The sequence below is a fragment of the Cebus imitator genome, unplaced genomic scaffold (assembly GCF_001604975.1).
Source record: "Cebus imitator isolate Cc_AM_T3 unplaced genomic scaffold, Cebus_imitator-1.0 Scaffold48, whole genome shotgun sequence".
NCBI classification, from domain to species: domain Eukaryota; kingdom Metazoa; phylum Chordata; class Mammalia; order Primates; family Cebidae; genus Cebus; species Cebus imitator.
The window spans coordinates 4,551,141-4,578,132 of NW_016107363.1; the positions used below are offsets into that span (position 1 = coordinate 4,551,141).

Sequence of the window (26,992 nt, forward strand, 5' to 3'; positions counted from 1 at the left end):
TTTTTTTTTTGAGATGGAGTTTTGCTCTTGTTATCCAGGCTGGAATGCAATGGCATGATCTCGGCTCACTGCAACCTCCGTCTCCTGGGTTCAAGCAATTCTCCTGCCTTAGCCATGCCCAGCTAATTTTTTTTGTATCTTTAGTAGAGACAGGGTTTCACCATATTGACCAGGATGGTGCTGCTGAGGCTTTATGTGGGCACTTAACTTCCCTGAAATTGCACATAGAGTGGGTTGATCTGTTTCTCAATAGAAAGTTAAGAACTTAGGAAATGTCCCAGAAACTCCTTGGATTAGCCCTCTGGGCTCTCCTTAACCTCTCTTAAATCAATTTCTGAAGGTTTTCACCTGCCATTCCCATTCCTACACCTCTGACCCAGTCAAATCAGTACCTTCACCGTTTTACTGTTACACATCTTTCCCCTGACCCTCACCCCTTAGGCTTTGCTCACACCATAAGCCTATCCTGAGAGACTCTTCTTTTCCCCTCCTACCTATTTTCTTCCCCGTTCATGCTCCAGGCTTGCATTTGGTCCTGCTTTCCTTAGACATCTTCCTGGATGGGAACAAAAGCTGGGAACAAGAGAACTCTCTTGCAATTACTGCTGAAAACACAGCAGGGTGGCAAATGCAGAGGCCCCACAGGAGCCAGACAGAGAACTTGACTGGACTGAAGCCAGCCAGGTGGAGACCTGGAGGATCCAAGCCTGGCATAGGTGGCATTATTACTTAGTACTCCACAATCATTGCCATGTGGGGATAAGAGTGCATGGTTGCCAGAGGCCTCATTTTTTTCAAGAGGTAATGGAAATCCAGATATTTAGATGCAAGATCTTGAATTTTTAAAGTTGACAATTTATTTAAATTTAAAAAAAACATGGGGACAAATAAAATTTGTTGGAGAGCAGCCACCAGTTTTGACCTTAGCTGTGAAGTTTGTTGTCTACATTCTTCAATGGAAGGATTCTACAGTGCGTGACGAAGGCTCTCTTATTTGGTCAGCTTTTATTAAGTCACTTAGAAGAAATTGGTCTTCAATTATTTCCTTTGTAAAAGTGTGTGTGTGTGTGTGTGTGTGTGTATAAAACATGTAAAATTATATATAATTATATAAATTACATGTAAAATATATAATTATATAAATTACATGTAAAATTATAAATAATTTTACAAATATATATATACATTTTTTTCAATTAGTACACAAAGTTTGAGGATAGAACAAGAGAACTTCAAAATGTTGGTGGAAAATAGAATAGAAAGATAAAATATTTTGGCCGGGTGCAGTGGCTCACACCTTGTAATCCCAGCACTTTGGGACACCAAGGCAGACAGATCATGAAGTCAGGAGATCAAGACCATCCTGGCCAACATGGTGAAACCTTGTCTCTACTAAAAATACAAAACTTAGCTGGGTATAGTGGCATGCGCCTGTAATCCCAGCTACTCTGGAGGCTGGGGCTGGAGAATTGCTTGAACCCAGGAGGCAGAGGTTGCAGTGAGCCAAGATTGTGCCACTGCACTCCAGCCTGGGTGACAGAGCAAGACTCTGTCTCAAAAAAGAAAGATAAAGAGGTTTTTTTAAATCTTTGTTTCCTAAACATAAATCCTTGAAGTTTAAGACACTTTTGTAAGCAATAATACCAGCCATTTAGTCCATCCCTAAAGAAATGAGGGTCAGTGCAATCTTGCTTATATTATTAACTGAAGAAAAATGTGTGCCTGTTATAGACTTTTTAAAATTAGGAAACAAAATGAAGTCAGAAAAAGACAAGTTGAGACTGGAAGGTGGATACCTAAAGATTTTCCATCAAAATTCTCACAAAATTGTCCTCCTTTAATGAGAAGAATGAACAGGAGCATTGTCATGGTGGAGAAGTGCTTTCTGATGAAGATTCTCTGTTTCTCTGCTAAAGCTTTGGCCACCATTCCCAAAAGACTCCCATAATAAGCAGAAGTTAGCATTCTTTGGCCCTCCAGAAAGTCAACAAGCAAAATGCCTTGAGCATCCCAAAAAAATTTTTCGCATGACTTTTGCTTTTGACAAGTCCACTTTTGCTTTGACTGGACCACCTCCACCTCTTGGTAGCCAGCCACTGCTATAATTATGCTTTGTCTTCAGGATCGTACCCGTAAAGCCACGTTCCATCTGTTACAGTTCTTCATAGGAATGCTTCAGGACATTAATCTCATTTGTTTAAAATTTCAATAGAAAGCTCTTGTCTGCAGCTGATCTGTGTGCAAGAGTTTTGGCACCTACTGAGTGGAAAGTATGTTCAACTTTAGTTTTTCAGTCAGTTGAGATGTCTATGATGTTGCCTATTTCTGCTGTTAATCATCAGTTCTTGTTCCTCTTCAATTAAAGCACGAACAAGGTGAATTTTTTCCTTGGAAACTGATGTTTATAGTCTGCCACTGTAGGCTGCATAATCCACATTGTGTCATCTGTTTTTATAATGATTTATCCATTTGTAAATTGCTGGTTTCTTTTGGGCATTGTCAGTATAAGCGTTTCGTGAAGCATCAGTGACTTTGCCATTCGTCCAGCCAAGCTTCACCTTAAAGTTGATGCTTGTTCTTGCCTCAACGTTAGCAGAATTCATGTTGCTCTGATAGGGGCTCATTTCAAACTCTTTTCAAATCTTCTTAGTGCCTCAAACTAGATTCTACTCAGACATGTTATAACAAGTTAGTATGAATTTAGGTGAAAGAAAAGTTTTCAATGTATGCATAGCGTTTTGGAACACACAGTCTCATGAACTTTTGGAAGCTTCCACATAATACAATACTAAGTAATCTCTGTTCTGAGTTGATCATAAATGATACCTTGTTTCAGTGCCACCTTTTGTTGCAAAGAGTAATTAAAATTTAAAAAAGAAAAAAAAAAACATTAAGGAAAGGCAGCAGCCAAGAGTTTAATAAGCATTTGGCTTAACATGCATTTTGATACATACTATAATGATTATCAGGCAACCCCTCAATCTCAAGATTTTTATGAATATAGTCATGTGTCACTTAATGAAAGGATACATTGTGGTAAATGTGTCCTTGCGTGATTTCATCGTTGTATGAATATCATACTTAACACAAATCTAGACGGGTGTAGCCTACTGCACATGTAGGTTATACAGTGTAGCCTATTGATCCTTAGCTGTAAACTCGTATGGTATATTATTGTACTGAATATTGTATGCAGCTATAACACAGTGGTAAGTATTTGTGTATCTAAATAAGGAAAAGGTACTGTAAAAATACAGTATAAGAAGTAAAACATGGTAGACCTGTACAAGGCACTTACCATGAATGGAGCTTGTGGGACTGGAAGTTGCTCTGGATGAGTCAATACATGAGTGACGAGTGCATGTGAATGCCTGAGATACTACGGTAGGCTACTGTAGACTTTATAAACACTGTACACTTAGGCTGTGCCAAATTTCTTTAAAAATATGGATGAAGCAGGAGGATTGCTTGAGGCTGGGAGTTTAAGACCAGCCTGGGCTTGAAGGGCAAGACCTTGTCTCTAAAAAATAAAATAAAAATAATTTAAAAAATATTTTTCTTACTTCAATAATCTCAGCTTATTGTAGTGTTTTTTTTTTTTTTTTTTTTTTTTTTTTTTGGAGAAAGTCTCACTCTGCTGCCCAGGGTGAAGTGCCATGGTGTGCTCTCCCCTCACTGTACCCTCTTCCTCTTGAGTTCAAGCAACTCTCATCCCTCAGCCTCCTGCATAGGTAGAACCACAGTCGTATCCCACCACACCTGGCTAATTTTTGTATTTGTAGTACATACAAGATTTCACCATGTTGCCCAGGCTGGTCTCAAGCTCCTGCCCTCAAGTGATCCTCCCAATTCAGCCTCTCAAAGTGCTGGGATTATGGGCATGAGGCACTGTGCCAGCCTATTGTAACTTTTTTACTCTATAAACTTAAAAAAAATTTAGCTTTCTGACACTCTTGTAATAGCATTTAGCATAAAGCACATTGTATAGCCATGTACAAATATTTTCGATCTTTATATCCTTATTCTGTAAGGTTCTTTTTTATTTTTAAATATTAATTTTTTTTCTATTTAAAGTTTTTTTTATTACAGACAAAGACACAAACACACACTTCAGCCTAGGCCTGCAGCAGGTCAGGATTATCAGTATCACTGTCTTCCACCTCCACATCTTACCCCACTGGAAGGTCTTTAGGGAGAGTAACAAGCATAGAGCTGTCATCTCCTATGATAACAATGCCTTCTTCTGGAACACTTCCTGAAGGACCTGCCTGAGGTCATTTTACAGTTCTATTTATCTTGTATAAATGGAAGAAGTAGATTCTAAAATAATGATTAAAAGTACTGTGTAGTAAATACTAGATGATAGGGTTTTTATTTATTTATTTATTTTTTAGCTCCTTTACAATCTTAAGGGACCACTGTCATATATGTAATCTGTCATTGAAATGTTGTTATGCAGTACATGTCTATAGCTAGAGTTCTCTAAGGAACATTGGACTAAATGCTTTTCTTTTCTCCTTTTTAATATTAAAATCAAGATTTTGAAATTAAGCTTTGCAAATTGATATCCATATATTGATAACCATATATTCTTACTCAGCTAAACAAATTATTTTCATTTGACAAATTGGAACAAGTGAATAAAATTTGAGGTTGTTAGCTTGCAATTACATTGATTTTTATTTTCTTTCTTTGGTATTCTTCAAAGTGACAATGCTTAGATAAATGTCACTTCATCAACAACAGTTTTGCAACAGAGAGATTGCAGCAGAGAGAGAAACTGAAAAAAATGTGTGAAAAGCCCTCTCAGAGGAGCCGATGAAAGGCTTTGCAGACTCTTAGGGATGGTTAGCCATCACACTTGCCTCTAAGTCCCCAAGAGCTTGTGTAGTGCTTGAGTTCAGCTGGGGGAAAACATGGAGGTGAAGGGTGGGTTATATATGATGCAGGAAAGATAGAAGGAGATGACAATCAGTCAAACACAAGCTGTTTCTTCTGACAGATGTATAGTAGGCTAGAGAATAAATAATGAAATGACAGTGATTAAAATGTGTTTACTTAAGTGAACAATGGCTTGAAATATGGTTACGTGGTAAAGACCTCATTATAGACCATACTTGGCACATAAATATGATACTTATGTTGAGGGGTAATTAATTTGCTCTTTCAGGTGAAGTGATGGGTCACCTGTGGCCCTGCCTCTCTTCCATTCATTGGACAAGCTAAATCCTGAAACAGATATTCTCTCATAGCATTTAAAAATCTACCAAGCCAGACACTCATTTTAGAAGCCATTAGGTAGTTGTAATTTGGAGTGTATAAGCAGAAAGCCTACATGTAAGGACAGATGACAGAGTGAGGAGTTACAGACAGAATGTGCCTTTGGGTGTTACTGAAGCAAAATGCCTTACTGCACATTTTCTATCTTCTATTTCTGACAGTTAGTCTTCAAAGGGACCATTACCTAAAACCTCCTGTAAATATCATGCAGGGTAGTAAGTCTCAAACTTTAGCATGCATCAGAGTTACCTGGAGGACTTATTAAATCACAGGCAGGTAAGCTCTTGCTCCAGAGTTTCTAATATAACAAGTCTGGGATAAGACCTCAGAATACGCATTTCTAAGACACTCCCAAGTGATGCCGAGGGACCATACTTCGTGAACCACCTATATGGAAAACCAATTCGAGAATGCACATGCATTACTGAGTTGAGTGCCTGTAATAAGGAAGGTACCATTCCAGTCCAATAGCAATTAGGATAATTCTCAGGAACTTACAGCCAGCCAACACCAGGCTGTCCCAAAGTATACAGGGTGGTGCTGGAGGGATAGACAGGCTTCATGTTCAAAGAAATGTGGGCTCCAGGAATGGATGTCTGATTTGCATCCTGCCTTCTCCACTGTGCTGACTTTGTGAGCCCTCAGTACCACAGCCTCCTTGTCTGTCAAATACAGATGACATTAGTCCCTAGCCATGGAGTTGTTGGGACAATTCCATGAGATGCTGCATGGAAACTTGGAGCATAAGAGCTGGCATGTACAGAGAGCTGTGTGATTACCTGAAGACTTCAGTAACACAAAAAGGGAAGTAGTAATATATGAATGCATATATATATATATATATATATATGAGAGATTTAAAAATATTTTCTGTCTTCCCAGATCTGGATGTTAGGGTTATGGCTTGTGTGGTGATTTTGTTTTGTTTTGTTTTGTTTTGTTTTGAGATTGGGTCTCTCTGTCACCCAGGCTGGAGTGCAGTGGCGTGATCGCTGCTCACTCCACCTCCTGGGCTCATGATCCTGTCACCTCAATTTCCTGAGCAGCTGGGTCTACAGGCATGCGCCCGCCAGGCCCTGCTAATTTTTGCATTTTTTTGTAGAGACAGGATTTTGCCATGTTGCCCAGGCTGGTTTCATATTTCTAAACTGGAGCAATCTGCCTGCCTCAGCTTCCCAAAGTGCTGGGATTATAGGCATAAGCTACCATGCCCGGCCAGGGCTTTTTAACTCAAGAGACTTGCCTTTTGCAGAAGGCTATCTGAAGTACAGTTGAGGTGAGTTATTCATCATATCAATACCATCATATCAATACCAGGCACGGTGGCTTACGCCTGTAGTCCCAACACTTCGGGAGGTTGAGGAGGGCGGATCACCTGAGGTCAGGAGTTCCAGACCAGCCTGGCCAACATGGTGAAACCCCATCTCTACTAAAAATACAAAAAAAACATTAGCTGGGTGTAGTGGCAGGCGCCTGTAATCCCAGTTACTTGGGAGGCTGAGGGAGGAGAATTGCTTGAACTCTGAAGGCGAAGGTTGCAGTGAGCTGAGATCGCACCATTGCACTCTAGCTTGGGCAAGAAGAGTGAAACTCCACCTCAAAAATAATAGCAACTAGGATTTCCTTAGGCAAAGGAGGAGAAAGAGAAATATTGCCAAGAAGGGACTTTCAACAGCAGACCAGATTAGAATTCCAGCTTCAATCCTAATAGTCTGTGGGATTGTGGACCACCAGTTGTTTGTCTGCTCTGAGCCTTCACTGTGTTGATGCTGTAATGGAGATAGTTCTGCTTTAAAGATCAGTTCATGCATATCAAGTGGTCAGCAACTGCCACATACTGCCTGGAACACACACACAGTAGGCCCTTTGCAAATGAGAGTGTAGGTTGCTTGCTTTGTTAGATACTGCTCTTATTGCAGGTAGAGTACTGGGATTAGACTAGTGGTTTTGAGCCATGTGTGCTATGAGTATAGCAGCACATAGAACAGAAGAAATTGCTTAGAGAAGAAGTCAGAAGTGGAGTGTGAGGTCATACCAGCATGCAGACAGATTGCTGTTTACCAGAACATGCCCCAACTTTGTCCTCTGGGTATATATGAGAGTATCAGGGCAGTCAGAGGTTTCTATTGAAACAATGACAGAGTATAGGAAGAGGGACAAATGAATGGTGTAATAACCATAGATGCTTTTATAGATACTGTGAGGTGAGGCTGCACTTCAATAGTCATTGCCTTGTCATTATTGCTGAATTGTTTCATGTTGTTCTAAGTCCTTGAATCCCTCAAATGTGCTGCCAGAAAGATAATTCCTCAAAAAATGTGCAGCTCACAGATGATGGTTGCAGCTCACAGGATCTCAGGCTTAAGATCCTCACTATACAGTTGTAGTCGGTGGGTGGGAGGAGGAGTGACAAGACAGAGAAGGAGGGAATTTTTCAGTGACACAAGAGACCAGTGAGTAGACTATGGAACCATACTTCCGGGGCTCAAATCTTGAAGAAATCTTTATTCTTCCACGTGGTTGCTGTGTGGCTCTGTTATTTACTTGCCCTATGCTTCAATTTCCTCTAACATAACCTGTGGATCAGTTACCATGTATATGGCACTCAGAGAAGCACCTGCTACATGAAGTCATCACGAAAGAGTTAGTTATTTCTATTATTTCACCTAGGAAAGATATTCCCAACTTTTGACATATATTCCCCAGGGCAGGGTTAATCTCTTAGAGTAATACTCTAAATTCTTATATGACCAGGCACGGTAGCTCACACCTGTCATTCCAGCATTTGGGGAGACTGAGGCAAGAGAATCCCTTGAGTTCATGAGTTCAAAACCACTCTAGGCAATGTAGTTTAGCAGAAACACTATCTATGTGAGTTTTTGACATAAGCATTTTCTGGAAGTGTCTTAGCACTGAAAAGATGGTCAGATTTTGCTTTTTTTAAATAATTATTATGTCTTTTTTGACAGTGAGAACTTGACTCAACAATATTTAAATGCTGGTGATGGGTTAAAAGTTTTACTATTGTTTAGAGAGACTGGATGAATAAGGATTAAACAAATACCAGAAGACCCTAGGTTGAAAAATACTATTTTTATAATAGATGTGTGCCCTGACTCTCTAAATGGTTACCATGCCTGGCCTATTTATTCTTTCATGTCTCCCACACGAATCTGCATTCTCCCTGCAAGCAGGGACCGTGCTTTCTCTACCAAAAAAGAATTTAGCTGGGTATGGAGGTGCACACCTGCATTCGCAGCTACTCAGATGGCTGAGGCAGGAGGATCCGTTGAGCCTGGGAGGTCATGGCTGCAGCGAGCCATGGTCGTGTCATTGCACTCTATCTAGACTGGGTGACAAAGCAAGACCCTGGTTCAGCTTTAAAAAATTGTATTATATGAATGTTTAACTCAGAATTATAGTATTCATACTCTAAGGATAACTAACATATAAAATGATTTATATGATTGTTCAAAGTTGCTATTTCCTTTCTCTTAATTCTTTTATTTTGCACCTTTATGTCTAATTAGTAGTAACAAGTGCTGTGAAATAAAGTTTTCACAAAACGCTGCTTTTGATTTCCTGCACTTTATGTATATTTATATGCTTAAGAGTTGTATATACAAAGCCATATATACTGCATTTTGTGGGTGATGTAAGGCATATTTAAAAGTTTTTGAGTACTTGAGAACTTAATCCACAGTGGAAGCTTCCCCACAATAGACCATTGACTGATGGTCATAACATTTACTGCTGCCTTGTATTTAATCTGGTGGAATAGATATTATTATTTCAGTTGCATCTTAAGTTGTTGAATCTAGTAGATTTCAGAGTGAGACCCCAGGCATAGGCAAGGTGACGGGCATACAGAAAATGCTATTTTGCACGCATTTTTTTCTTTTCAGTTGCAACAAAAGTCTGTTGTGTTAGCAATGTATCTCTTCATTTTTCTTTGCTGTAATAATAGTTTTTTTTTTTGCTTAGAAGGCCATGCCCACCTATTACTGTGCAATTAGAACATCTCTAAGTCTTAATTCCTATGGCACTAAAATAGGAGAAATCACTTCATTGATCTGGAACAAGAAATGAAATATATGTAAAATGGCTGGTACACGGTACACAATAAATAGTCATTCTCTTCCTCCAAACTTTAATATATCATTTACTCTATAAAGTATTATCCAATTATCTTTTGTTCAAATATCTTAAAAATTTGTATAGTAGAATGGTATGATTTCACATTTAACCAACAGCTTAAATAAAGAACCAGGACCTTTTTTAGATCTAAAAAACAGTTTTGCCACAGTTCTTCCAATGTTTTTATTGGATTTAAAATTCATTTAAGGGATATACAGATATACAACTAGTTTGATCAGCTACTAATATATTTTGGTGTCCCTTTATGTTTGTACCCAAGAGCCAGTTCACTTTTTCTCCATGTTCAATATTTAGCTTTGGTAAAATTTTGCCATGTTCTTCCTCATCTGTTACTGAAGCATTAGTATTTCCACCCTGCTTGGTGCAAGCTCCTTTTTTAGGTTTCTTCCTGTGGGTACGTTTTGTAGGACTCTTCTGTTTTTTCTCAATTTCACTGCTTGCATCCCACAACATTATCTTCCCATCATTCCCTCCAGTAAGCAGCAAATAGGATTCTGGCAGAAAGCAGACCTGGGAAACCCCTAAAGTGTGGCCCTTAAATCCCAGTTCCTGTTCACACTTAACTCCCATCACCCGAAATATTCGAACCTTACCATCTTCTGCACCACAACTAAAAATATTACCACACGATGCCACAGAGATCGAGTGGGCTAGAGCAGGGTTTAAGAGCTGCCCAGGTGATTGCGGGCCTTCCACTTCTTCTGTTTCATCCTCCTGTAAATTTGTAATCCAGAGAGGTCGGGCTTTTTGAAGACTCCACAGCATCACCTTTACATGAGAAGAAATTACACGATCATACAAAATGCTCGCCAATTTGCTCAACTATCATGCTTATTCAGCTTCTAATAAACTAACATAGTCTGAGAATAAGCAGTATGATACATTCCCAGCAGTATTAAAAAAAAAAAAACCAGATGCTACCATAACATGCCAGTGGAATGCTACCCTGGGACTAAAACTAGAGTGCAGTAAGGTAGACTTTACAAATCAAGATCCTGAATAACCATTTTTGTTGTTGTTTTTGAGATAGTCTCGCTGTTGCCCAGGCTGGAGTGCAGTGGCGCAATCTCACTGTAATCTCCGCCTCCTGGGTTCAAGTGATTCTCCTGCCTTAGCCTCCCGAGTAGCTGTGATTGCAAGTACATGTCACCATGCCCGGCTAAGTTTCTGCATTTTTTTTTTTTTTTTAGTAGAGATGGGGTTTCACCATGTTAGCCAGAATGTTCTTGATCTCCTGACCTCATGATCTGCCCACCTCGGCCTCCCAAAGTGCTGGGATTACAGACGTGAGCCACCATGCCTGGCTGATCCTGAATAATTTTTTATTAATAAACCCCATTAAAGTGTAATTGTTAAGCAGCTGCCAGTTTCTAAAGGTTTTTCTGCTCTCATCTCTTCAAGTAAAACCAAAGATAATGAAATTTGCTAGTTTTAATCTATGCTGATTATAGGTAACAAGATCTATCGACTAAACAAACTCAATCTGGAATATCACTGATATAATTTCTATCTGGAATGCCTTTCCTTTCCCATTACCCAATTACCTAAGGGCTTACGTTCAGTCCTGGTGCCTCCAAGAAGCTTTCCTATTTCAGCCCACTTCTCTTTCCTGTATTTAGTTTCTATTCTATTAATTGACATGTTCTACTAGTTTATCAGTTTCTTGAGACTTAAATCAGTCTTTGCTAATGCCTAGCATAATGCACACGAGAGAGCAGAAATTCCAAATGTGTCTGTTGATTAATATGACATCCTGGTATTATATTTGGCTTTTCGTTGTTGTTCCTGACTTTTTTTTTTTTTAATAGTTTTGTGAATGGGTTTCACATTATAATCTAGTGATTCATTCCTTTCCTGTATCAACCATTTTGCAAAGAAAAATATTCTTAATACTTTCAAAGAGAACAGATAGCTTTCTTTTACCATATAGTTTACCATCATCCCTGAATTATGACTCATAATTTTAACCGACACTGGAAATAGTATGATCTTGTTTAGACAGTGAAAAGCATAGATCTGAATTGGCAAGGTTGCCATTGCTGACGCTATTAAGAATTTGGTTTTCTGGCCGGGCGCGGTGGCTCAAGCCTGTAATCCCAGCACTTTGGGAGGCCGAGGCGGGTGGATCACGAGGTCAAGAGATCGAGACCATCCTGGTCAACATGGTGAAACACCGTCCTTACTAAAAATACAAAAAATTAGCTGGGCATGGTGGTGCGTGCCTGTAATCCCAGCTACTCAGGAGGCTGAGGCAGGAGAATTGCCTGAACCCAGGAGGCAGAGGTNTTTTTTTTTGCTAGCACAAAAATACCTCCTAGCTTTGTTCATCTCTCACATAGATAGTGTTTCTGTGAAATCTTTGTAGTGTATCTATTGAAGGGATACTATGATTCAACACAGTGGTTTTTGGTTTTGTTTTGTTTTGTTTTGTTTTTGAAAAGATTTTGTAATTATTTTCTGTAGTGATTCACATTGGGGCTGGCCGTTGGCAGTTTTTATGTGAGTGAAAGCCTGCCTTATTCTTGCACGTATTGTGTATGTCCATTACTGACCAATCCGTAGTCATAAAGTGACAAAGCAAGAATGACTAATAAACTATCAGGGGTTGACTACTGTGTTTGCTTTTGCTTTCCTGGAGTGTGTGTGAGAGAAAGAAAAATGTATGACTACCACCTTGCTTAGGGCAAAAGGTATCAGACCTTCAAAATTATAACTGGATTCTCTCAAAGGCAAAGAATATCATTAATACTTAGACTATCTTAATGCCGGTTAATTCTACTTTATATCATCATCTCTGTTGTGAAATTTAAGATATTATAGAAGTCATTATTAGACTAGTAATAATCCTTATTAAAAAAGATTATCTCCAAAATTTTAAGCCGATTTTTGACATAAGCGTTTTCCGGAAGTGTCTTAGCACTGTAAAAGATGGTCACGTTTTGCTTTTTTTGTACTTAATATGTCTTTTTTGACAGTAAGAACTTGACCCAACAGTATTTAAATGCTGATGATGGGTTAAAAGTTTTACTGTTGTTTAGAGAGACTGGATGAATAAGGGTTAAACAAATACCAAAACAGCTTAGGTTGAAAAATACTATTTTTGTAATACATGTACATCCTGACTCTCTAAATGGTCACATGGACTTGATTAAGCTTGACATCTGTGAAAGACAAAAGGATTTTTTTTTTTAAGTAGCTCATGTACATAGAAGTCCCGGAATAATCATCTAAATGGTAGTGATCATATGCAGCTTCAGGGCCTGGTTTTTTAACCTTGGCGCTCTTGACATTTTGGACTGGACAATTCTTTGTTGCAGCAAGTTTTCTAGAGCATTGAAGTATATTTAGGAAGATCCCTGTTCTGTACCTACTAGATGCCAGGAGCACTTTCACCTCCAATTATGAGAACCAAAAATATCAGACATTGCTAAGCATTTCTGGGTGGGGGTTGGGGTAGAAAAACTGACCCTTGTTAATCACCCCTAGAGATTTGGAAATATCTAACTAAAGTTTCCAGTGATTTTAAAAAAATATTATCATCACCATGACTAGCAAATTATTAAGTCCATTATAAAATGAGATCTCACCCAGTGGTCACAGATGAAATAAACCGTGTTACTTTGACCTCATCACAGCTCTAGGAAGTCACTGGCAAGTAAGCACAAAAGAGACTCCCAGTCCCTACATACTTTTCGGTCAGTGAACATTTCCGTCACTCTGTTTTCAATGCCAATTCATTTTAGTAATGTAACTTAGATGGTTTAGAATTACAGCAGATAATGGCTAACCTACCTACTAAGTAGAGTTCATGTCTTCCTGGTGAATGGAAATGCAAAAGTCTGACAATAGATGCTGTGTACTGCTGAATTTGATTTGACAATAATCATGACATCAGCAGAGGTCTCTGCAAGGTAAAGGTGGTAAAGCAGGAGATGGAGGCAGTGTTTGGGGAAAACGATTGCTAATGATAACTAGAGGCCTGACATCTCGTTTTCTATGTAATTCCAAATGCATGTTGTGCTTGTCATTTAGAAATTCAGACTGGACCAGATGCTGAATTTGATAGGTTGAATTACAGTCCTGTTTGATTTATGACAGCCCTATTGGAGTCACCGTATCCAAAAACAATTTCTAAGTAGGGGCAAAAAACTTCTGATTAGATTATTCTGTTCTATCAGGGGACAATATGGACTCAAGATTGGAGTTTTATCAGTGGCCTAGTTGTTTACTTGACAAAATAAAAAGTGATTTTTCAGAGTATAAGTTTCACATGTAGGTAAAACGGACTTTTAAAAAAAAGTTATCAGTGTTACTTGTATTACCAATGTGTAGAATATTTTCCAGTTTAATGAATAAGAAGATTGGTTTGTTTCAGATGAGACCTAGATTGTGATTAAGGATAGTATTCAGGACTTTATTTAACTCTAGGTGCCTGAAGAAAAACACTTCTCTCATGGCTTATTTTGAAACGGCACGTGGAAAGACGTGTAACTTACGAGACGTGGCACTCTTGTTGAGTTTTTAGTATTTTGTAGTTTTATACTAATGGTAATGGGAGTTCTTAGGAACTTTGTTTTGTATATGCGGGCGCCACTCCTCAATTCTAGGTCCATAAGACATGGCTGTTCCAATCACTGTACTTGTTTTCTATTCCAGGATGCCAATTAAAATTAATTATGTATTCATGCAAGCCACAATCCATTGGCTGGTCTTGATGTAAACCCTGGTCAAGACGATAAGCTAGAAAATGATACTCTAGGCTAACATTGTCCATTGAAACTGTATTTGTGCTGGTATAGTAGTGATTAAGCCATGTGTGGCTACTGAACACTTGAGATGTGACCAAGGAATAGAATTTGTAATTTATCTAATTTTAATTTTAATACAAATACGTATTTGTGCTTACCACCTCCCGTATTGGACAGCACAGCACTAGGCCTTTGAGACACATTTTTTGAGACACATTTTTGGATTTAGGATTGTTTACTATGGGTGTTCTGAACAGACCATACCCAGAGTTACAGAGGCATTATCACTGTATTAAGCCACGTAGAGGATAGAAAAAAAAAGAAAGAGTAGTGATTGTATATGCCAGTGATAATACAAACAATACAGGTAGGACAGTCTCATTTACAGAAGCTTAATATCAAATATATCCATCTCTACTTTTTAAGGTGAGAATGGGAGTCAACGCAGATAAATACTTTTAAATCTGTTCTCTTTCCTGTTCTTAGAAATATTATGTAGAACAGCTTATGTGAGGTTTTCTTGTTGCTATTTTTTGTCCGATGCTCTTTTTGTTTGGAGATTTTGTTGGTGGTGGTGGTGGTGGTGGTGGTTTTGAGATGGAGTTTTGCTCTTGTTGCCCAGGCTGGAGTGCAGTGGCACAGGCTCGACTCACTGCAACCTCCACCTCTCAGGTTCAAGTAGTTCTCTCACCTCAGCCTCCCAAGTAGCTGGGATTACAGACAGCCACCACCATGCCTGGCTAATTTTTGTATTTTTTAGAGATGGGGTTTCACCATGTTGGTTAGGCTGGTCTGGAACTCCTGACCTCAGGTGATCTGCTTGCCTCGGCCTCCCATAACGCTGGGATTACAGGTGTGAGCCCCTGCACCCAGCCTGTTTGTTATTTATGTTCCCTCCTAAGCAACATATTTCTGCTAAATTGGGGTGGCATCTTTGGAGCTAATCACAGGAATAGAATATGTGGGTAATATAAAATCATTTATATGTGACATGAAGCACCAAGGTCTTATTCATGAATTATCTGGTTATGTTAAAATCATGGACTTTTAAAGGTTACAAGGTCTTGGTCATTTCAGTAAGTACTAGGAACACTCTGTGTGTGGCTTTTTTGTTATGTGGTTGTCATCATGCCTGCATAGTGGAACGAGGCAGCCACTCAAGAAGATGTGCTTTTACTGGGGTTTAGAAATGCTTGCAAAGCTTCCAGTTGTTGAAACCAAGACATCAGACAGCTATTCACTGGTAGAATAACATACAATGGATAAATTGGTCTAAGAAATATTCATCTATCAGCCAGGCATGGTGGCTCAGCACTTTGGGAGACTGAAGTCTGAGGTCAGGAGTTTGAGACCAGCTTGGCCAACATGGTGAAACCCCATCTCTACTAAAAATACAAAATTAGCGGATGTGGTGGCATGCGCCTGTGGTCCCAGGTACTCGGGAGGCTGAGGCAGGAGAATTGCTTGAACCCAGGAGGCAGAGGTTGCAGTGAGCCGAGATCTCACCACTGCCCCTCCAGCCTGGGCGATAGAGTGAGACTCCATCTGAAAAACAAAAATCCATTTATTTCTGCCTTACCAGGCCAAAATGTTGAGGGGTGTTAGAAACTGGTAATGATAATAATCAATATTTGGCTTGCATTTGTAAAATATGTCTGAAAGGATGGAAAATATGCAGAGACAACTAAACTTGGACGTGTATGGAGGCATGTAGACATTTATAACAGTATTCATTGTAAGCCATTTCTTTTTAAATCTGTACTTTATTTTTCCAATAAGGTTGTACAACCTTCAGATGTTATTCTGAGTCTCAGTGTCCTCAGTGTAAAATGAAAATAACAACCTCACCTGTGTTAGACCAATGGTGTTGCTGTAAAGGAATATCTGAAACTGGGTAATTTATAATTAAAAGAGGTTTGTCTGGTTGATGGTTTTGCAGTTTGTACAAGCATAGCACCAACATCTCTTCTGCTTCTGCACAGTCCTGAAGAAAGTTAGTAAGATGGCAGAAGGCAGAGAGGGAGCCAGCGGATCACATGGCAAGAGGAAGGGAGAGTGACAAGGGCCAAGCTTGTTTAAACAACCAGCCTCTTGTGTGAACTAAGAGTGAGGACCTGTTCATTTCCATGGGGAGGAGTCCAAGCTATTCACTACAGATCCACCCCCATGACCTAAGATCCCCTATCAGGCCCCACCTCCAAAATTGGGAATCACATTTTAACATGAAATTTGAAAGGGACAAACAACCAAACTGTGTCAGCACTTACCTTTTAGGATTTGCTGTGAGGCTTAAGTGAGATAACAAAGTTTCCAGAATAGTGAATGGATCACATAATCTCTTGCATAAATTTTAGCTGTTATTATTGATGCTGTTGTTTTTGAATACATTAAAGGTTGTATATTAAACACCATTTTAAATTAAAACACAGAAGCCCTAGAGATACTACTGGCCAAAGAATATTTAGGTAGATGTTTTGTTTTTTTTTCAACCTAGGTATTCTTTTATAATGCATATCAGTCTCCCTTAATTTCATTTATTTTGTACTTTAAGGGTTTCCTATACCAGATGTTCTGAAAGCTAGATACCTCCTTACCTTTCAAAAATGGATCTCTAAAACTTACTAGGTGGCTCATTGTGACAATAAATAGGAGTATCTATTAAGATGTCTGATTATACAAAACTTTGCCCTAATGGCTTAACGATACTTAAAGTAATTTTCGTTTTGGTAATGATCTGCTTGGAATACTGAAATAAATGGCATACCAAACTTGTTCTTGTTGAATCAGCAGTACTCAATGTTCCAGTTATGGAAAGAGAAAACTATCTCTAATTTCTTAAATAGAAGTGTTAGTGCTACTAAAATATAGTTCCCTAAGAAAAATCATGCAATGTGTTTTCATATGTAATTAATGTTTTAAATTATCTACATGGATTATCTATAGTATTAGGATTAACTAGATAACTATTTCAGTCATCACTGACTGAAAGCAATATTTTTGGGAGATTTGGTTAATTTGACCTACTTCATCTAGGAAGTTGGATTCTGATTGTGGGAATTATCTGGGAAGAATGCTTCTCTTTTAGGATGGAAGGATATATTTAAATTTAGAATGAAATCTATTTCATATGGCCTAAGGGTGCCTGTGCATTAATGCAGAAATTGATATTATGATAAAATCTTGAACAATTAGGGATAAGTATCTAAAACCCAATTAACCTTTAGCAGTTCTCCCCATAGCAGTAATGTGCTCTCATTTTCACTGCTCTGGGATTAAATTGATTCTTTATCATTGTGCAACCAGAGACAAAAGTCACAGCCTACAAAACCAGTTTTAGACTGGGCACATGAGCAATTCTTCAGAGACTGGGGATGTATACCACCTACTTGATTGTAGTACTTGCAACAGGTTGTACTCTTCTTGTTAGTGCTTTATTATTATTATCTTTTGAATCCATGTTTGATTTTTCTCAACTTACTTTATGATAACAAAATGAACCTCCTAGGCTGGGCCTTTGGGCCCAGATTCATGTACTGGTAATCACCGTGAACCCTGCATTACTGGTATGGCCAGTGTGTCTGAAGATCAGGCATTGCTAACAATTTCAAAGACATTTTTCATTTTTTAGAAGACAAAAAAGCAAAACATCACACCCATCTTGAAATTACCATAATAGTAAAATAATTTTATCATATTAGTTTAGCATGTTAAATGTGTGTAGGTTGTTCTGTACTTTTGAAAGATACTTTCCTTCTTTAAATTATTGCTAAATGATAATAGGACATGGCACATTATCTTTGAAATACCAAGGCATTGGTATTTCAACCTCCATATGATTAATTTAAATGCCTCTAGGTCTACTGTGAGAAGAGAAATGAAAGTACCACATGTACCCTGATGATCTTGGTTTGTAAGCTCTATCTGCAAGGCAGAGTGCCTCCTGAAACACTAGGCACATATCAGAAGAAGGAAATTTAGGCACACGTTACAATTGGGGGGCTTTTCTATTACTTTTCATAATTTGCCTGTTTGATTGGAAACTATGGATATTTATAAGAATAGTCTGTCAGTCTGTCACATTGCTCCATGTGTTTCAGAATATTACAAAATGAGCTTTCTTCTAATATGTTTAAGCCATTCATTAATTTTCCTAATCATTAATCCATGAATTTATGCAACACATATGTACTATTCAGTTTTCCTCTGTGTCCTCTCCCCAAACCCTGTGTCCCAGTCAGATACACTTCAGGATTAAAACGAAAGGTTCTCGCTAAAACCTTTTATTACTAATTCTTAATGGGAATGTTTTGGCTTTCTCTATTGCATGTAAGCAGAACTGTTTTCATATTAATGGTTCCTCCTAGGATGAACTCAATACCTCTGTTGAGCACAGCTTTCCTTAGGAGCTTATATTTCACCTGAGTATTTTTTCAACTTCCCTAGCATACTGTGAATTCCATGATGAAAGATACTATTTTAGAAAAATAAGAAATGATAAACATTATATATGGATGGATGAACAAATCAGCTGAACAATGACATACTAACTGTATTTTTTACTGAATTATAATCAGTGTTTTCTGGAACTGATATCTCTATACACACTGTCCACTTCTCTATGCCGCCTTTCCCAATGGGGGTATTAAAAATATCTATGTTGTATATATGGTATTATGTTAATAAATGTTTCTTTCATTTTCAAAGATGGCAGAGAATAACATTATAGAGCATGTGTCCCTGGAGAAGGTAATACGTTTTAAAGGAGGTTTTAAAAATTAGCTGCCACAATCCAAAGATAAAATGTGTCATTTAAGCCAGGGAGGGACAGCTTCTTTGTGTCAACTTTTTCATACCATCCTGAGCTAAATTGTGAGTTTGTTTTGCATTGAAATTTTTCTTTTGCAGAGAAGTGTCATCATTTTCACAGCCAGAACAGATTTTAGAGCAAAATACAAGACTCTTTTGCTGAAGGCAGCTGTGTTTTGAGAGAGTGTGTGTGTATGTATGTTTGTGTTTATGAAAAATCTGTAGCAACCATATTTTATCACTGATTTTTATAATTTCTGTGGCATTTTCTGGACTTTTCCAGAAAGGTCACACTTTCTAAACAGTATTCCAATCTTGTAACGTGAATCTTTGGTATTCACGTAGCCAACATATTAATATCTGATACTATATTTATAAGATAACGAACAGCTTTATTTAAACAATAAGTCAGCAACTCTTTGAATAAATACCATGTGTCAAGTATGGGCTCTTGTGGGATCAAGACAGGCCTAGTTACTAGCCTTAAGATCTCGATAGTTCAGTGGGGAAGATGGATATTAAACAATTATAAACACTATATAACTGCAAATATGCCAGGTCCTGTAAGGGGACACACAGATAATAAATGAAATAGAAGAACAGGAGCTGTCTTGTTCTGCTTCTTTATAGAAAACACTAACCACATGCAGCTGTTTAAATTTAATTTAAATTTGAATTAATTAAAAAATAATAAAATGTTCACTTCCTCAGTCACACTACTGTATTTCAGGTACTTAGTGGTCACACATGACTCATGACTACCATATTGGACAACACAAATCTGGAACATTTTTATCATTGTAGAGAGGTCTATTTGATAGCATTGCATCTATAGTATATGGGAAGATCTTTCTCTCTCTTTTTTTTTTTTTTTTTTTTTTGAGATGGAGTCTGGCTCTGTTGCCAGGCAGGAGTGCAGTGGCCCATCTTGGCTCACTGCAACTTCCGCCTCCCAGGTTCAAGCGATTCTCATGCCTCAGCCTGCTGAGTAGCTGGAGCTACAGGCGCATGCCACCATGCCCAGCTAATTTTTGTATTTTTAGTAGAGACAGGGTTTCACCATGTCAGCCAGGATGATCTTGGTCTCTTGACTTCCTGATCCTCCTGCCTTGGCCTCCCAAAGTGCCAGGATTACTGGCGTGAGTCACGGCGCCGGCCAAGATCGGCAAGATCTTTCTACAGAACAGGCGATTGAGCCTAGATATAATATCTGAGTAGGCACTGACCCAGTGAAAATTTGTGATTGAGGGGGAGAATGGTCCAGGCAGAAGACAGCAGTAGAATATGAAAATAACTACAATTAAACTGTTGTCTTCATAGAATGGTATTACTACTCCTCTGTGTATATCTACTTTAAAATGGTAAGTGGCATTTATACTTTGAATATATTTTTTTGACACAGAGTCTCACTTACCCTGTCGCCCAGGTTCGAGTGCAGTGGTGAGTGCTCACTCCAACCTCTGCCTCTTTGGTTCAAGTGATTCCTGTGCCTTAACCTCCTGAGTAGCTGGATTACACCACACCCAGCTAATTCTTTTTTATTTGTAAACATGGGGTTTTGCCATGTTCCCCAGGCCACTCTTGAACTCTTGAGCTCAGGTAATCCACCTGCTTCAGCCTTCCAAAGTGATAGGATTACAGGCATGAGCCACCACATTCAGCCTATACTTTCAATATTAATGTAACTATATAAAACCAAGTTCTACTGGGTTTCTGCTTGTTGATATTCCATTAAGATGTTTGTACAAAGAATCATGAATCTGGCATTCATAACTACTGAAAAATTTCTACTGCAGAAGTGTTTTTTGCAAAAGGAGCATAAGGAATGATTCTTCAACAACAAAGTATTTCATCATTTCTCTCTCCCTCTTCTCACTGTCATAACCTCTGCTGCCCTTTCAGTTTCCAAATACTGCACAAACCTTCTCTGACTCAGCTCTCTATCATGTGCATTAACTTGGCCTGTTTCTTATTATTTTATAATATCCTGTTAACTGACCGTAGAACAGCAAAGAAAACTGCAAGGGCTGGTTCAGTGATTAGCAGTCTTTCCTACTTAATAGACTTTTTAAAAAAGACACAGCCACACAACTATTATCACATCTTAGCATTGAGAAAATATTCTAAATACTGGTGGAAAAATTGATTATGCAATTTGATCTTGACTTTGGGCTGCACAGGTTTTAGAATCAAGTTATTACTTGAATATGCATATTCACTAGCTCCATGCTTGAAGTCCTTCTATACAAATGTCAGAGCTTTGCCTAAGAGGCTGTGTTGTAGGCAATCTAGAGTGTGTGTGTGTGTGTGTGTGTGTGTGTGTGTGTATTTCTTCATTTTCTTAGCATGTAAAAATGCTAGGGTGGAAAATCTCACTGGTCATACCTTTAGTCTCCAGTGTTTATTGCTATAATTCACCCAAACATGTTTTTTTCTAAGTGATATGCTTTCCTAAATGTAAAGCTTTTAATCCTGTTTAATTATATAGAATAGAATTGAGTAGAACCTTACAGAGCTGGATTAGCAGAGGAGGAAATTCATTTTGAATCACCCTAAGTGATCAAATATTGTTTTAAAAAATAGAGACTTACTGCTTTAGGTTGCAAAAAGTAACTGAAACTAGACTATTTTGCCTGGCACATATTCTCAATAGGTCTTTTAAAATGATCAGGAAAGAACTGTTTATAATTAAACTACCAGATTTTTGTTGTTGTTGTTGTTGTTAAGTTCCTAAAGGACTTGAGATTGATAGAAATATTTCTTGGCTTAATTCTTCTGTTTTAAGCATCTGACAAGGTCAGATCTCATTTATGTGTTACATGTAAGAAAAATAATTCAGATAAACGAGCATATTCCAGTGTCATGCAAATTTCGAGAGGAACCAAAACCATTAATTTTGTGAAAGACATGTGTAGTCATTGCAATGACCAGATTCACCACGTACTAGAGATTCCGTCTTCTGTATAGCTCGTTTGAATTGACCTTTCTCTACTTCCCCAACCGTCAGGACCAAGTGCCTAGGCTAAAACCTCCTTATTTGTCTTTCTGCTGCCAGTCTTTCTGCCTTTAATCTATTCTTCTGTGGCTTCTACTAGAGCTGTTAGAACCAGAAGTTTAAAATAGGAGGGATGTCAGAATGGCATTCTGGTTACATAGATGTTGTAGGCCGGGGGGGTTCTAATGAAGTTGCACTTTGCTCTCCTTAATTGCATGTTTTTCTAGGGGTGCTTTTGCCAGTAGTTAATGGACGTTTTCGGGATAATTGCTGGTCTCCCTACCACCACCCAGATAAACGTGGTTTCTCCACTGAGCTAGGGAGACTTCTTATAACTCAGCCTGATCATGTCCATTTCTGGCTTTAAAAACCTTTCATGGCTTCTCATTGCTTTTAACAGAAAGCTCTAAATACCTAAGATGCCTCTGGGCTCCTATGATGGTCGCTCTGCTTATTCTCTGCCTAATCTCACACCATCCTGTCTTGCTCTGTGTACTGCAGCCACACTGGCCTGCCCTTGTCTCAGATGGACAAACTTCTTTGCGTTTGATGCTGTTCTCTTTATCTAGAACTTTAAAAGCCCTTTTCATTCTTTAGGTCTTAGCTTCAATGTCACTTTCTCAGTCATGCTTCTCTGACCCCATCCTTACCCAGCCTCCCCACCCAAAGACTGAGCTGTATCAGCCCTATCATTTCTCTCCTGGCATTTATCACAGTTATGATCAGATCATGGTACACACAAATACAGAATTAATATGTGCCTTCTCTGCTAGACTAGAAGCTGTTGAAGGCAAGAATAGGGTCTACACTATTTACATCAGTATCTCCATTGCGCAGTATTATCTGGCACATAAAAGGCATTTAATGAATGTTTGTTGAATAAATACATAAATTTCATATGATTTAAATTCAGTTATTTTGACATTTTTATTTGATAGGCTGTAGAGCAGAAATGAGTTATTAATTTGATTGTGAAACCCAACACCAGTGGATTAAATTAATCTCTATTAACTTAAATCTTTGTAACCAGCATAAATCATTTGATTTCCACTCTGAATATATTTAACTCAATATCAAAAGAAACTTTAATTTCAGAGGAAGTACACTGATCATATCAGCTTCCCAATATATTTTTTTAAAAAACATCTGTGATAGAGTAGGAGCCACAGATAAGGAAGAAGTAAGACATCCTAAAACAAATTAAGAACAGAAGATAAAAGAGGTGGCTTTTTATAAAGAGGTTAATGCATATTGAAGTAGATGTCACTAATTTTATATATTTTTGCCATCAGGAAGTAAAGAGCTTTTGATTATTTGTCCATTGAAGTAGATCAACCTGAACTTGTACTCATGACTCTTTTTGTCTTGAACCGATAATTTAAAATCCAACTGTGGACATGTGTTGGAGATGGAGGAAGAAAAATAAACCAAGGAGATAAGGGGAAAATACAATGAGATAGAGAGAAGCGGGCAGACTCATGACATTAACTCTATTTTTTAACATAATGTTCTAAATAGCTAAATTATGGATGTAGCCACAATCAGATTAACCTTCCGGTAATGTCCGATAGAATGCTAATACGAATTTCCAAGGGAAAGAAAAGAGGGTGGCAGTGAAGGGGTAGTGCGCTATGCTCAGGTAAGCTTGGAAAGTTGGTTTAAAGATGAACCAGTCTCTTCATTTTCTGTCTTCTCACAGGAAGAGGTAGGAATAGTCCAGATTTCTGACTTTTTAGGCTAGGAATCAACATGGTGAGGGCTCAGGCGTCGACATCTCTTCCAATACTCTTGTTCAGAGACCGTTTGGGTAACACTACATGATGCAGGTAAGCCATTCTGGAGACACCTCCACAGTGCAGTGAGGTATGTCATGAAAATGCCCTCTCTCTGCAGCTTGTTTATAAGCTCAAGAGCATTATAGTATAAAAGTATAGGAAATGACCCTAGCTGGGCCCTGCCAATTTTTACATAATTATAAAGATGTTGAGAAAATAATTTAGAATTTTAATAAGGTATGTACAGAGAGCTACATTTGATTTACTTGTTAGATAAACATTTTGAGCTAGGAAAAAAAAAAAAAAAACCACACAGAAATCTGCTAAAATGAAGTTAAGTTCTCAAATAATCAGTCATTACTCTCTTTCCTCACTTCCCCAATGTCCTGTTACCTTTGCAAATGGCCATAAAATCGATTTGTGAATGCTCAGCTATCTGGGGCTGTTTTTGAATGTACTTTGGAAATAGATTTGTAGTTTTATTATATTTTCTAAGTTAAATCTTAGGGCAGAATGGTAACTTTAATGTTCGAAGTTATAATTACTTTTCATTCCAATAAGATTGAAAAATAAAAGGAAGAGCCATGTAGTAACCTCTACATATTTTTAGTTAAAAATCCCCTATTCGAGAGCTAGGCTCAGTGATATGAACCTGTATTGTCAGCTACTTGGAAGGCAGAGGCAGTAGGATTGCTTGAACCCAGGATTCAGGCTGCCATGAGCTATGATGTCGCCTGTGAATACCCACTGCATTACAGCCCAGGCAACAGAGCAAGACCCCATCTCTTAAAAAAATAACTAGAAGAAATTTAATAATTAGAATGGTCATAGCATAAAAAAGATGAATATTTAATATTTAAGGTGATGGATATCCCAATTACACTTACACTGTTTTGACCATTACAAATTATATGAATGTGTTAAATATTCACATGTAACCTGAAAATACAGATCTATTGTGTATCAATTAAAAAATTCATTTAAAAAATTAAAACTACCACTGAGGAGGAACACAGTCTATGTATTTCTAGGTACTCTGGACTGCTTTAATTCTTCTCATTTCCTTTGGCTATGCTAAAAAATGCATTTTTAGTAAGTATTTTATGATGAAGTAAAACCTAATTTTTTCCCCCTCACAGATGGAGTGTAGTGCCATTTTGACCGAAATTCTGAAACCCTCAAGGTGGAGACAGGATTAGAGGCAGTCTAATTTTACTCTCTGAACATGAAGCTGGTTCTGAGAAAGGAAGGGAGCTAAAGTCCAAGACAGCAGTAAAATTTGAGCCTTCTCCTGGAGTTTTGCTGCGCTTCTCCTTACTCCTCACCTCTGGGCTTTCTCATCTTACAAAGATGCAATAACCCACCTTCCTGGACTGAATGAGACCATGTGTATGAACATTCAACGTGCTCTTTCATATATAGTAAATGCTCATTAAGTAGTAACTAAAATTAATGTTATTTGCACCATCAGCCATTCAAATACGGATTATGCACCTACCAGGGCTTTACAAAAGGTATTTGTCCTAATGGTATAAACTCCACCCATGCTTTTTGTAGCCTCTCGGTATTAGATGTGCCACTAACAGGATACAGTGGAACATGCAACAGAAGCAGGGCGTTCTGTGGCTTTCTGCTTTATCAAATGAGCATAAGACTGACAGAGAAGCTTGAGGGGGAATACGGAAGATGATTTCTAGAGTCCAGATTTACTAAAGATACTCATTTGGGTATAAACAAGATGTTAGGTTGCCAGTTAAAATATTTTAAAATAATTTTTGAAAAGTTAGTTACTTGCTAGAGGATCATCACGAGATGAGGTAAAAATCCTAACCACTCTTGTCTCTGAATGGTTTTAGATTTGTATAATATATAACTAAATGGATCTAGATGTGAAGGACCACAGATCACATAAATTAGAAAACTTGACCAGCCATATTATAAAGAAAGAAAGAACATAGGCAGAGGATGGTAACAAAAATAACTAGATGCTTTTTCTTTATTCTAAAGAGCCATTTGTCATCATGGTGTTGCTCTCAGCAACTTCAGCGACTGGGTAACACCTCAATCTTGAAAACTGCCCTTTGTGACAGTCGCAGTGTTCCCCCTGTGCTTTAACAGAGGTGGGAATTTTTATTTAGTTCATCTGTCACCCGCATGTATTGGAAATACACTGTGGGTAAAGCATTGTGCTAGACACAGGAGAATAAAGATATATATATATATATATTATGCTCCCTCTACGTAGGGAATTTACAGTCTAACAGAGGACAAATGGATCATTTCAAATAAATCCAGTGAAATAAACAGATTGGAACAATGTAGTGGTCAGAAGAACCAGACTCTTCTACCTCAGGTATTCAGAGATGGGTACATATATTTGATCTGTGTCCCAAGAATGAACATGTGGATGGGTTGCCTTGTGCAAAGGATTAAGGTCCTGAAACCATCTGACACATCCAAGCAGTTTCAACTGATTTTGTTTAACTGGGAAGCTAGGATGTAAATTATCAGAGAAGTGAATTAAAAGGCAGCAGAAGGCAGAAAAGCAATGTGAACATTTTTCTGGGGATGTTTGGGAATACTTGGTAAATTTTAAACCAGGAAACTATGTTATCAAATGAGTATTTTAAGAAAAGCGCTTAGAAGCTGTGTTGTGGATGGATTGGAGGAAAGAGACTACAGCTAGTGCTCGACTTAGACCACGATTGTTTCCAAAAGACGGGTCGTAACACGATTTGGTCGTAAGTTGAGTAGGCTATATGCACGCGGAGATGGTAGTGCTGCCGGAAGCTGGTTCGCACTGTCGTACACCCAGCTGGGCAACGTTTGCACTGCCAGATGCAGAGCAGTCGTGGCTAGCGATTGTGGTCGTAAAGTCGGATGGTCGTAAGTTGCATAGGTCGTAAGTCGATCAATACCTGTAGTTTGAAGGCTGTGGGAGTAGAGTAAGTGGAAAAAAATTGCTTTGGAGCACAGATGGAAACAGAGGGACACACTTCAGATATAATTAAAGAAGGAAGCTATTGGGGTTTAGCGTTGCATCAGACAGAAGAAAAGCTGAAAGGGAAAGGGGTTGTAAGTGCACCTCTAGGTGACTAGGTACATAGTGAAGCCAGATTGCAGATTCAGGAAGAGGTACAGGTTTTTGTGGAAAGAAGAGAAGGAATTCTGTTGTGGAATTTTGGGATTCAAGGTGGATATCTAGATGAATATTTATACTCATGAGCAGG

General features: G+C 38.3%; 2 protein-coding genes across 10 annotated transcripts in view; one reads left to right on the forward strand and one right to left on the reverse strand.

Moving 5' to 3' along the window:
• Window positions 1-26,992, forward strand: part of FHIT (fragile histidine triad diadenosine triphosphatase) — a 1,489,467-nt gene that overhangs the window by 794,448 nt on the left and 668,027 nt on the right. The gene's annotated exons all lie outside the window — the stretch shown is intronic.
• LOC108303486 (WD repeat-containing protein 53) lies at window positions 9,419-10,434 on the reverse strand. The gene has a single exon (XM_017527325.2). It carries the CDS (start codon window positions 10,201-10,203, stop codon window positions 9,610-9,612), a length of 594 nt encoding a protein of 197 aa, XP_017382814.1. The 5' UTR covers window positions 10,204-10,434; the 3' UTR covers window positions 9,419-9,609.